Source organism: Polypterus senegalus, chromosome 1 (genome assembly GCF_016835505.1).
Source record: "Polypterus senegalus isolate Bchr_013 chromosome 1, ASM1683550v1, whole genome shotgun sequence".
In the NCBI taxonomy this organism is placed as follows: domain Eukaryota; kingdom Metazoa; phylum Chordata; class Cladistia; order Polypteriformes; family Polypteridae; genus Polypterus; species Polypterus senegalus.
The window spans coordinates 38,596,616-38,610,017 of record NC_053154.1 but is presented as its reverse complement, the minus strand read 5'-3'; the positions used below and the strand labels follow the sequence as shown (position 1 = coordinate 38,610,017).

Sequence of the window (13,402 nt, the reverse complement as noted above, 5' to 3'; positions counted from 1 at the left end):
ATCCCCCACGAGATGTCCGCATATATTCCTCCAGTGACTGGCAGCTGGTGACGGATGGTGGGAATTCACACAGCATTTGTAGCACGAGCGAGCTGACTACTGGCGTGTAAAGCAAGTGAAATATACTATATCATATATACTGTGCTGCCTTTCTTTGCGCTTGTTGTATATCAAGATGTAATTCAAATGCCTGAATTTGAAATTTGCTGCTAAACAAAATATTTACAAGTGACTAACATTTCAGTTTATTTCTCAGGTGTCTGCGTTTTGTTGATAATAATTCACCTGCCACCAGTGACGTGTGGTGAGGTTCATGGCTGGTGAGGCACTGACTCCTTCAGAGTCAGATTTACAAATATATGAATCCAAAAGAGTAGCTTATGTACTATTCAACTGGCAATATGCACACTGACTACTGGTTATGTTTCATATCTCATCAGCATTTTTTACACACACATACAGTAGGTAAGGTACATATATAGCTAAGAAAGAACATTACATTTATAACAGTGAGAGACCGGTGAGAGCACATTTGCACTGCACCCTCCATGTGTTCCAAATTTGCTGTTGCAATTCCACAAATCATACTTATTTAATACAAATTAAAGTATTGAGTGGTGTACAAAAAAACAGATTTCAATTTTGACCTTAACTGAAATATTTAATTGTTTTTAAAAGCTTTCAATTCTGATGCTTTAATCAATTTTAATACAGAATGTTCAACAACAGAATAACAAGAAAAACAAAAGAATATTTTATTTAAGGTCAAATTTTAGTTACTGTCTGCCTCACCTTGTGCCTTTTCACTGCAGTTTTATGTCCGATCAGCAAGACTGAATATGTCACACACATTCATTAAAATATTAGCCATACTGTGGAAAGTCATGGTGTATAATAAATGTGTCTGCAAACATTGTATTGGCAACATACAAAGGGACCGCAACAGGCACGTGCCAATTGCATGCATCAACCCAGTGTGTGAGGGACAGAGCAATAAGAGGTGAGGTGAGGCTCGTTGCTGCCGCACCTCGTGTTTCCTTGAATTTGACAATAAAAATGACCAAAATTAATGGAATGATAAAGAAAACAAATTTATACCACAGACTAGTGGACAAATTTATTTTATGTTATCATTTTTAGTTTTACTTTTCAGAGCCTCACCTGCCTCCCCTGACCTCACAACCCTGCCTACCACTTCACACAGAAGAGATCCTTTTTGAAAATAAAATAGCACTGATTAAGAGACTGACTGGATCATCATACAAGATCAGCATATTGTTGCTGACCAATCACTTTTGCTTTACAAACCTTGTAAAATTCCTGAGTTGGTAACGTCTAAACTGAACTACAGATAGGTAGGTGAAGAGAGTCTGCCAACTGCTGAAAAACTGAACATACTAATGTGTTTTCGCATTTATTCCACCCATCCAGCCATTATCCAACCCGCTATATCCTAACTACAGGGTCACGGGGGTCTGCTGGAGCCAATCCCAGCCAACACAGGGCGCAAGGCAGGAAACAAACCCCAGGCAGGGCGCAGGCCCACCACAGGAATTTATTCTATATTTATTAATTTATCTTTTTTAGTTTATATTCACAGCTCAAAATACCTGATATTGTGAAAATAATCCAGTAGCAGAATTATGTTTTAAAATATTTGTCCCTCTTCTTTCAATTTCTCTCTCGATAGATAGTTGAAATATCGTTTTCTTTTGTTCTTAACATCAGCCATATCATACATATTGCATACCAGGGATTTTTCCTGCCTTGTATCCAAAGCTGCTGGGGTAGGCTCCAGGTTTCCTTCAATCCTGCTCTGGACCAACAGGTTTAGGTAATGTATATATTGTTCCCATGTGGTGGGCTGGCACCCTACCCAGGGTTTGTTTCCTGCCTTGCACCTTGTTGGGTGGGATTGGCTCCAGCAGACCTCCGTGACCCTGTAGTTAGGATATAGCGGGTTGAATAATGGATGGATGAATATATTGTTCCTAACCTCAGCTGCTGTCTCTGTCGTTTTGTGTCAGTCCCCACTCCTATTACCCACTCTTGCTCTGCTCATTAAGGGTTTACTGTTCTTATGGTGGGCTATTCAAGTCTCACTGCTCCAAACTTTCACATTACATGCTTGTTTGTCTTTGTTTCCCTCAGTAGAGCCAGGTAGGGTCTGCACACTGATTCAAGCCTAAGAGCCCTGTTCTTCCTAAGCCCCAGCGATTTTCGTGATCACACCTGTCAGAATTGATTTTCTAATTTTTATATCTTTTCAGGCCTGCAGGTGGCAAAATTCTGTCTATACATTGTATGTGCCTGGGATGGAATCAGAGATCAATATAATATGGCTGGTAGAAATTAACAGAGCCCAGTATGTGAAATTTTTGAATGCAATATTGAAGGCATTCATTATAAGGACATTGTCTTGTAGGGAGATATGTTGTGTGCTGTAGACATTTAGGTAAAAAAACCCTCAAACCTTAAAATCCACCTAAATTTAATTCTGGGCAATTAAAGGAAAAGGTAAAAAGTGCCATCAGCACACATTTGTTCAGCACAAATGACACAGAAAATATTTTACAAAATACAAAAAATGTATACAACTGTTAATATTCAGTATTTGGTTTTGATTATGCTTGCTTTTATCAGACAAACACAAAACCACATAGTAAACCATGTAGTGTAGTAAGCTTCCAGTAACATTAAACTCATATCCAAACCCATTAACAGTTCTGTCTGATTGTGACACAAAACTCAACTCCGTAGGAGCTCCATGCCATAATTACTAAACCTAAAATTGAAACTAATAAATGTAAAAATAAAATAGAAATGTCTTTGTGAAATAAAAACTAAATTAAAACTGCAATTACATGATGGAGGAAAACTAAAACTAAACTGAATTTCCAAGTAAGGTCAGAAAAATATACAAATAAAAACTAATATAAAAAGGCAAATCTATAATAATCTTGGTTGGAGGATTTTATTTACCTAAATGCAGTACAAAAAGCCCTATTCAGGAAATAGAAGCTGTTCTGAAGCCTTTAACTCAGCAAAAAATTCCTTGAAACTTCCCATAGACAGCTAGTCAGGCTTTTTGTTCTGAGAGGAGAAGAAGAATCTCTTTATAGTGTATACAATCCACTAAATCCCAAAATGCAAACACTCATTACAGACCTGTGAGCTGAAAAGTCCAGTATTAAATCAGAAAAAAACATAGATCATAAAAGTGGTACACTCCCCTCACTCCATAGTCTATTTATAATCATGATGAAACTGGAGTGTTGCACAGAGAGACTGCCACACTTACCTTAAAACTACAAACCAAGAAGATTGTGGGTGTCACAAAAAACAATACAATTTAGGACTGTCTGACAATGTTGAGAAAGATGATATAATTGTTTTTTTAATGAAACCCAGAGCAATTTCCAACATTATGTTGCACTAAAATTATAACTGAAAGGGCCTATAGAATCTACTAAGCCCTACATTCTTATCTTCTGGATCCTAAGGTATCCTAAGAGACAGTGTATTTTGGCAGAGGTTCTTAAACTCTGGAGATAACTCCAAAGGTAGACCATATTAAATTATTTCTATATTTTTTGTGGTGAAATTGCATAAAACAAGAGTGATGAATCTGGTTATCAAGAATACAAAAGAAGCTGGTTTTGGGCCATTTTTTCTCTACTTTGTGATACTCTTAATAACTCTTACTGCATATTTGACTCTCCAGAAGTACCTCTTCAGGCTATTGAAACATTCTTCATTACTTGCACATGCCCAAGTAATCTTTATTGTCTTTGGTCCATCTGGTATACTTATACACTGTCATTTGCTCTTGAAAAACTTGTGATCTGCCTGTTGTCCTTATTGTTGCATATTGTTGCAAAATGTCATACTTTTTCATTGTGCATACATACTGGTATAAAGATGTGTGCTTTGGTCTGGTCTGGCAGGAGTTCTCCACAACTATTACATTAATGATACCAGGTGATAATTTTATTTCCTTCCTCTGTTAATTTTTTTTTTGTTGTTAAATTATTCAGTTCTTTGATTTTACATGTTTGCCCATACATTGGGGGGGAAAGGAGGTGATGGGTGTTCCAAGGGTGCCTTCTGCCTTGCTAAAATATTCTGTAAGCTCTTACTTGAGGGATGTTATGGGATGTAAGGGACAGAGGTAAAACCAGTGATTGTTATTTAATGTGCGGACGGGTATCTAGTTTCTTTTCTCGGTCCTTGCTTAGCTAACTAAAAAGATTACAATATGCAAGCTTTCAAGGTCCCTTGCACGAAAAAGGGGCCTGAGCTGCTTCAAAACCCTGCATATTGTATATCTGTTCAGTTAGGCAATAAAAGTTGTGATTTTGCTTGACTTCTCATTGCGTCCATAAAGGCTAGTATGGTATGACACCCTACTACTACAGTCCTTGCTTTTCATTTCTCTCACACTTTCACTATGGCCAGTCTTTCGGTACGCTCTTGGAATGTCTGGGGCATGGGACTACAGACTACATGTAAAGAAGATGGGCATTACTGATTACCTGTGCTGTAAAAGTGTGAATGTTGTATTTTCCAACAATGCAAGTGGCTACTAGAGATGTGACTAGATTTAAGAATGAGATTACTTTGCTGCTTTGTTTTGAGTGTTAATTGTTACATGTAACAATTTACAAGCCGTGATGTTTTCAACAAGGTAGATTCTGTTTTGAGATAACTGAAATTGGCATGTAATATCCAACTCTTATGAGTCAAGCTTTGTACTTATATGAAATCAGATCCTATAACTGAAATATTATAATATTATTTGGCAATGAATGTGAATGCTTTTATTTACCTGCTGCTTGATAATCTCCTTTCCCCTACTGGTCACTGCATTGCTCATTTGATTTGCTTGCTGCGTTAATATGCATCCGATTTTAATATATTTGATTCTTTTCATAGCTTATCCCATCCACCAAGGTTTTTATATCACTTTTCGGTATGTTATTTTCAGTTTGTCTGACGATTCATTTTAAGGTGAAATGCAGCAAAATATGTTTGTTAAATTATACAGATAAAACTTTAACTTCATTTAAATAATATATATTCTTCACTGGGAGTTTCTTAATCTATGATCAACTCTAACATTATTTCACAATGACTGCCTAGATTATACTCTGATGCAGTGTTTCCCAAACTGTGTGGTGTGACAACCCACTTTTTCACATGCCAGTGTGAACCACCTGGATGGGGGATTGTCTTCTCCATGAATTTAGCACAATCATCAGAAATGGGGGGTTTGGGTGGTCTCCCTTGGTCAAACAACAATGTTCATCAAAGCAGGTTAGTCCCATGCAATTTGTTAGATGAGTCAAGCATGATCACCAGCTCTTCCTCCTTGATGAATTGAGCACGATCATCAGAGCAGGGGTTGTAGAGGACTGGATACGATCCATTTGCAATACTGCCACAGTGAATTGAGTGTGCACAGTGGTTAGCAGGAAATAATTTTGGCCACAGTAGTTGGTCCAGAATCATTTGCAGAATCATTTGTTTTTACTTAAAAAACTACAAGTGAATTAAAACTAATCAACAATGTAAGGTAAATTATCAGAATCACTATCCTCAGAATCATGTTTCTTCTTACATTTCTATACAGGCTTTGTTTGTGGGTGTTATGGGGACATTATGATTACAGTATTTATTCATGAAAAATAAAGTATGAAATATCACAGAGGGGCGGCACGGTGGCGCAGTGGTAGCGCTGCTGCCTCGCAGTTAGGAGACCCGGGTTCGCTTCCGGGTCCTCCCTGCGTGGAGTTTGCATGTTCTCCCGTGTCTGCGTGGGTTTCCTCCGGGCGCTCGGTTTCCTCCCACAATCCAAAGACATGCAGGTTAGGTGGATTGGCGATTCTAAATTGGCCCTAGTGTGTTCTTGGTGTGTTTGTGTGTGTCCTGCGGTGGGTTGGCACCCTCCCCAGGGTTGGTTCCTGCCTTGTGCCCTGGGATTGGCTCCAGCAGACCCCCGTGACCCTGTGTTTGGATTCAGCGGGTTAGTAAATGGATGGATGGATGAATATCACAGAGAAGTTAAAATACGCACAGTAGAAAACAAATGAAAGAATGGCGGACAGCTGCCGACACAATGCTGGAACCAAAATGTTTTACAGCATGTCTTGTCTACGGCACTGTATTTTATTATTAAAATATGCAAAAGCATACTAAAAGTATCAAAACATATGTTTCTCATATCTGTTCTTTACATGTGAAATGTACCTGTAACTTAGATATGTAGAGTGTGTCATTCTATGGCTCGTAGCGCTGCTACACTTATGTGATAAAGAGGCATACGGTTTATTTGGCCTTCGCCCGTAAGAAAATCAACTTGGTTGGCCATAAATCAGCTCATAACTGTATTTTTTTTAATGGAGCCAAAGATGGTTAGTGTAATTTTTGAAATCAATCTGTTTTAACAATTTAAAACAAATAAAGTATTGTTTGCAAGCAGAGAGGGAGTTTTATCATGCAACATTAGAATTTAGACCATACTTTTCAATCAAAAGATTAATTTTGTTAATTTATTGTTTATTAGCCCATGAAGCAAAAGCTGCTAGTTGTGAATTAAAGTTTACATAGTTGTCCCAATTGATTTCAAAATAGTTTAGTAGGCATTGCCTGTCGAGCTGCCTTTGGTCCTGCCTTCAACATGCTGCTTGTCATTGCCTTTAGACAGCTCACTTGTTTACTTGGCATGCTAATCAGATGACAGTCACAAAATGAAGAAGTAAACCATATGAGAACTGTGCCTTTCAGTCTTTTATAAGACACTTGGGTTAGAGTCATGTCTAGTGTTTTGTACCATTTAGAAATTTCAACATGTTTATATATTTATCTTAAACGGTATTCCCTTGAAAGTAAGAAGCAGTTTATGAAACCATAGGTGTATTATGATAGCAGCCATGCATTTGGTTTTAACCAAGGGTAGTAGGTAGATAGAAAACAGGAGCCAGGCAGCTGCCAAATGGCTGGTTTCACTAGCAGCTCAAAAAGGCCATCACTTTATGGTGAATTGAGTGGCTTCATAGACAATATGAATACAAGGCAGTTGCCTTTTAAATGTTGTATCAGCCAATTGCACATACAAGAGGAAATGAGGTAGCAACTGCCTGATTGTTAATAAGCTGTCTACACAGACAGGAAAAACAAGGCAGTTAGATGGGAGTTTGCTGATTGTGCAGGTAAAAAAAAACAAAGATAAGGCATCTTGTAAATCAGTTGACCACACAGGGAATGTAGTAACAAGGCAAATGCTGGGGACTTGCTCTTCTACACAATACAACACAATACACCAGTGTAATATGAGAAAAGTAATCAAGCAGAAATAAACAGTCCACAACAGATGGGACAGCTTGCTTTACATGGCAGGAAAGCTAGGGCTCAGTGAGGGCAGGATCATCAGCGTTCAATACAAAATGGACAGGAGCTCCTATTAAGAGAGTAACAGCAGGACAGGAACAAGACAATTGCCATTCAATGAGAGCCAGGCATCTAGAAAATTCTGACAATATTTAGCTGAATATTTCAAAAACCAGCTTAGGTATGCAATTGTTACTGCTTTTTCTGTTCTTGCCAAAAATTGGTTTCCATATACTGTATCACACAATTTCCTTCAGTGATTCAATAATAATAATAATAATTTCCAATCAACAGCAAATCAGGAATATTAATGTAAATTTTCTTATGTTTTCAAAATTCTTGTCTGCAATTTAATATGTATTTAAATAATAAAGAATGTTTTTCTGTTTGTTTTCAGATGATACAGAGAGTCAGACAGATAAAGGTTTAGTTTTATTTCCATTTCTAAGATTATCTAAATGACTACTTAAACAGTAACTTCATTAATTTAAGTATTTTCCATTTTTCAGGTTATCTAAGTGTGAAGTGTTCAAATCTGAAAGAAGGTATGTACTAAGTATTTGGCATTCTTATGCATATCCTTTATTATGACAGTATTGCAACTTGAACTGACAGCTGAAAATACAGAATGCATAAAAATTTAAACAAATCGTCCTTTTGTATGGTGTCTGGACTGTGCCACTGATGTGAACTAAAATCCCAAAGCGTACTCTAAGATAATAAACATTATTGTGTTACTCCTTACTCCATCCGTACTCTTCCTCACCTTCTTCCATGTGACTCCAATGACTGCTTCCTTTCCATGTTACACTGTTTTACACTTTCAGCTCACCCTCAGACCACTCCCTTGGGGTCAGAGGCAACACCATCTGCATTCACCTTCCTCTTCTCTGTAAGCCAATAAATTCCAGGGTCCTTATCAAGACCTCCATTTGCCACACACCCTGGCTAATGGATATATGCTGAGGAGTGGGCCTCATATGTTCTGCTGTTTAAGTACATAATCATCTGTCTGTCTCTTTATCTCACACTCACTCACACACACACATACACTCACTCACACACACACATACACACTCTGCTTTACATTTGAGGATGGTGGTTACCTTTCTGATAGCGTGTCTCTCCCTGATCTCTGTGACTTCATAAGAATTTTAATACCAAGAATGCAATTGCATACAACGAACAAATAGATGTTGCACAGTTAAACTTAAACAGAGCTTTTATATATGTAATGATCTCATTAGACAATGACACTGGACGGGCTACACCCTACGTTCCCCAGAACACTTGGTTGTAGCCCCCTTGGGTTGCATCAGGGGGAGCTGCATGGTTTAAGGCCACACCCAAAAGTGCAGCCTGAAGTAGGTCAATGCGCACCTGGAGCGCTTCTGGGTGCTATAAAAGGAGCCTGCAGCCACTACTCTAGGCGCCAGAGTCAGGAGGAGGAGGACAAAGCTGCCTGGGAGGAGTAGTGGAGAAAGATGAGTGTGGTTTGGGATAATTTACTTTGTGTGTTGTTTTGAGACTGTGTTGGGCCTGTGGGACACAAGGAAAGACATGCCCCATGGCTGAAGTAAAATAAAAGTTCTTTTTGTTTATTTTACACGTGCCTCTGTTGTCAGTCTGTGTCGGGTCGACGCCTATATAGCGCCTTTGCCACAGAAATTAAATGTTATATATAAATATTATGTCATTCCTTCTAAACAGCAGATGTTATGCTTGAGTGACAGAAGTATAGATCAGGGGTGCCCACACTTTTTTGGCTTGCAAGCTACCTTTAAAATGACCAGGTCCAAATGATCTACCTACATTATATATACTATATATATATACTATATATATACTATATATATACTATATATATATATATATATATATATATATATATATATATATATATATATATATATACAAACTGGATTCCAAAATAGTTGGGACACTAAACAAATTGTGAATAAAAACTGAATGCAATGATGTGGAGATGGCAAATGTCAATATTTTATTTGTAATAGAACGTAGATGACAGATCAAACGTTTAATCCGAGTAAATGTATCATTTTAAAGGAAAATATGTTGATTCAAAATTTCACGGTGTCAACAAATCCCAAAAAAGTTGGGACAAGTAGCAATAAGAGGCTGGAAAAAGTAAATTTGAGCATAACAAAGAGCTGGAAGACCAATTAACACTAATTAGGTCAATTGGCAACATGATTGGGTATAAAAGAGCTTCTCAGAGTGGCAGTGTCTCTCAGAAGCCAAGATGGGTAGAGGATCACCAATTCCCACAATGTTGCGCAGAAAGATAGTGGAGCAATATCAGAAAGGTGTTACCCAGCAAAAATTGCAAAGACTTTGCATCTATCATCATCAACTGTGCATAACATCATCCGAAGATTCAGAGAATCTGGAACAATCTCTGTGCGTAAGGGTCAAGGCCGTAAAACCATACTGGATGCCCGTGATCTCCGGCCCTTAAACGACACTGCACCACAAACAGGAATGCTACTGTAAAGGAAATCACAGAATGGGCTCAGGAATACTTCCAGAAACCATTGTCAGTGAACACAATCCACCGTGCCATCCGATGTTGCCAGCTGAAACTCTACAGTGCAAAGAAGAAGCCATTTCTAAGCAAGATCCACAAGCTCAGGAATTGTCACTGGGCCAGGGATCATTTAAAATGGAGTGTGGCAAAATGGAAGACTGATCTGTGGTCAGACGAGTAACGATTCAAAGTTCTTTTTGGAAATCTGCGACGCCATATCATCCGGACCAAAGAGGACAAGGACAACCCAAGTTGTTATCAACGCTCAGTTCAGAAGCCTGCATCTCTGATGGTATGGGGTTGCATGAGTGCGTGTGGCATGGGCAGCTTGCATGTCTGGAAAGGCACCATCAATGCAGAAAAATATATTCAGGTTCTAGAACAACATATGCTCCCATCCAGACGTCATCTCTTTCAGGGAAGACCCTGCATTTTTCAACAAGATAATGCCAGACCACATTCTGCATCAATCACAACATCATGGCTGCGTAGGAGAAGGATCCGGGTACTGAAATGGCCAGTCTGCAGTCCAGATCTTTCACCTATAGAGAACATTTGGCGCATCATAAAGAGGAAGGTGCGACAAAGAAGGCCCAAGACGATTGAACAGTTAGAGGCCTGTATTAGACAAGAATGGGAGAGCATTCCTATTTCTAAACTTGAGCAACTGGTCTCCTCGGTCCCCAGACGTCTGTTGAGTGTTGTAAGAAGAAGGGGAGATGCCACACAGTGTTGACACCATGAATTCTGAATCAACATATTTTTCCCTTAAAATGATACATTTTCTCAGTTTAAACTTTTGTTCCGTGATTTATGTTCTATTCTGAATAAAATATTAGAAGTTGGCACCTCCACATCATTGCATTCAGTTTTTATTCATGATTTGTATAGTGTCCCAACTTTTTTGGAATCCGGTTTGTATATATAGCATTCGAAGTCTGAATCACAATCTGATTGTATAGGTGGTTACCTACCAGGTAGCGCGTGTGGTTGGTCTGCAAGTCGCCAAACATCCTCCACGGGTGCCCTCTCAGTTGCGAGAAGCAGATCATAGAATGTTACATAGTTAACTGTCAAATAATGTAAAGAGTACGCGACATGTGTTTTGCCCTATTTTGGGCTCATCAGTCGTACACACACCACTGCACCCCTCATCGGGGATCGAACCTCGTGCGTCAGACAAGCGCACTTCGATTGTGACATTGTGAGAAGAAAAATCCTCTTCCAATTCCACATTCAGCCCTTACCCTCCCCAAACAATTTTTTTTAAATCCCTTCTTTAGTCAATATAAACTGGAAGGCTAACTAGATCACAGCTGGAGTTTTGCAGTAGCTCGCGCATTTGATCGTGAGTGCGGGATGACCAGTGTGTTAGAAAAAAAGAGATCTCAGACTGGCCGCCCTGTATGTCAATCAAGTGGCAAATGCCATAGGGAAGATATATGATAGACTAACATTTAAAAAAATGTTTTTTGAATGCAACGCGATCTACCTGCACTACCTTCACGATCTACCGGTCGATCTCGATCGATGTATTGGGCACCCCTGCCATAGATAAACACAATCATGGTCCAGCAACAGAACAAGTGGTTGTAATCAAGAAGTACAATATATTTTAACATTATTTTTTTAGAGTGGAAAGCTAGGACTGAGTTGAATAGGGTGCTTCCAGGCTTGTTTAGTGCAATCCTTTAAAAGACCTGCTTCACAAAAGTAACAGGCAGTTAGAAAACAGAACAAAGCAGCTGCTGTTTAGGATTGCTACCACCTCAAAAAGCCATCAATTTGCTGGTTTTATTGACAGTATACAAACAAGGCAGCTACCAGCTAGCTGTTGGCTAAAAATACCTAGAAAAACATGGACCTCAGTTACCTCTTCAGGTGAACGAGATGCCGCCACCTTCTGGCTGTATGGGTGACTGGGCAGACTGAAGACATCCAATATCTTACTAGAACAGCAGTGAAACAAAAATAAACCAAGACTAAACAGCTTTGCCTAAAACTGAAGTAGGGCCACAGCTCAGTGAGGGATGGGTGGCTAACACGGTGCAGGATAATCTCTGATGAACAAGAAATAGACAACTGCTGCACAATCTGACAAAGCCAACTGGAAGTATGTGTCTGTAATTTCAAAACAGTGATAAAATATAACCAAATATTTTAAAAGCCTGCTTTGGCATGTAACTTTACTGCTTTTTCTGTTCATTGCTTTTATATGACTTTCCTCCAACAAATAAGTGCTATTACTTAAAGTCAAGTTGAAATTTTACAACAAACTGAAAGAACATTCTGCCAAAATGGTTTATAGATTAATGTAAGCATTCTTGCATTTTCTAGTGAGAAAAGTCTTTTTGTTTGTTTTCTGATCATGTAAAGATTTGGAAAGAAAAGGGATTACTTTTATTTCAGTATTTATGACTGATCAAATGACTAACTGAGCAATGACATTAATTTAAATATTTTTCCTTTTTCAGATGATAAATGTACAAATACGAAGTGTTTAAAGATAAAACAAGGTACATATTTAAATATCTTCCAGTCTTACTTATATTCTTAACCATGAAGATGTTTGCTACTCAAAATAAAAGTTAGGATGCATAAAAGTAAAACCTTCATCATAGCAAGTGATGATTAGACAGTAGTACTGATGTAAAGTCAACTCCCAAGGCGTACTTTAAGATAACAAATATTTTGAACCCAGAAAGAAATCCATAAATGTGCAGTACATTTGACAGCTCTTATGATGTGGACTTGGGTTAAATAAGCAAGAAGGTGTATTCCTGAATGGAGAAAGGTCAAGGCTGTTGAAGAACAGAGGGCACAGGCGTAAACATTGGAGTATAATTAAAAAGATTAACCTAATATTTGGACCCATAAACAGACCAATTCTTAGAACAATTAGCAATTTACTGTTAAACAGCACAGAATTAAACTTGCTTAAAAAGATTACTTTCTGATTTTGTATAGAGTCAGTACTAGATTTTTATTCTTTAAAAGTAACATTGTCTAAATCAAAAGGCTACAAAAGGCTTAGTGTCACTAATCGTGATCAAAACTGCATAGACCACTTCCTTACTTAGGCCCTTTGTTCTGGGACCATAGGCCATCAATGACCATTTGCCTGTGATTCCTACCTGTCATTAATCCTTTTGAAGTTTTGTGAATGTTATTTTTTATTGTTGTTTTTCTTAATTTTGAATTATTGTTTTTCATGTCTATATGTTATTTCTGTTGGTATTTAAGTGTACCATTGTTTTAAATGTATTGTATAGAGATGAAAGTGATTTCACTTGCCCTTCCCAGGTCCGGCAAATTAATGCAGATAACGGAGTATAGGATCTCTGTTTCATCTTTTGGTTTGATGCCAGAAATATAAAGAGATTCGTACATTTTATGAACAAGGTTCATAAATCAGCCAAAGTCTATATTAACACTTTCACTTCCTCTGTTGTGGTTTAAAATGTA

General features: G+C 38.1%; 1 protein-coding gene across 14 annotated transcripts in view; it reads left to right on the top strand.

The window, feature by feature from the left end:
• LOC120525036 (E3 ubiquitin-protein ligase TRIM39-like) overlaps window positions 1-13,402 on the top strand; it is a 133,196-nt gene that overhangs the window by 107,197 nt on the left and 12,597 nt on the right. For all 14 annotated transcript variants that reach the window (XM_039746993.1, XM_039747019.1, XM_039747092.1 and 11 more), the window contains 3 exons: window positions 7,787-7,813; window positions 7,899-7,934; window positions 12,412-12,453. In XM_039746993.1, the coding sequence (XP_039602927.1) occupies window positions 7,787-7,813; window positions 7,899-7,934; window positions 12,412-12,453 (105 nt within the window). The remainder of the gene's footprint in view (window positions 1-7,786; window positions 7,814-7,898; window positions 7,935-12,411; window positions 12,454-13,402) is intronic.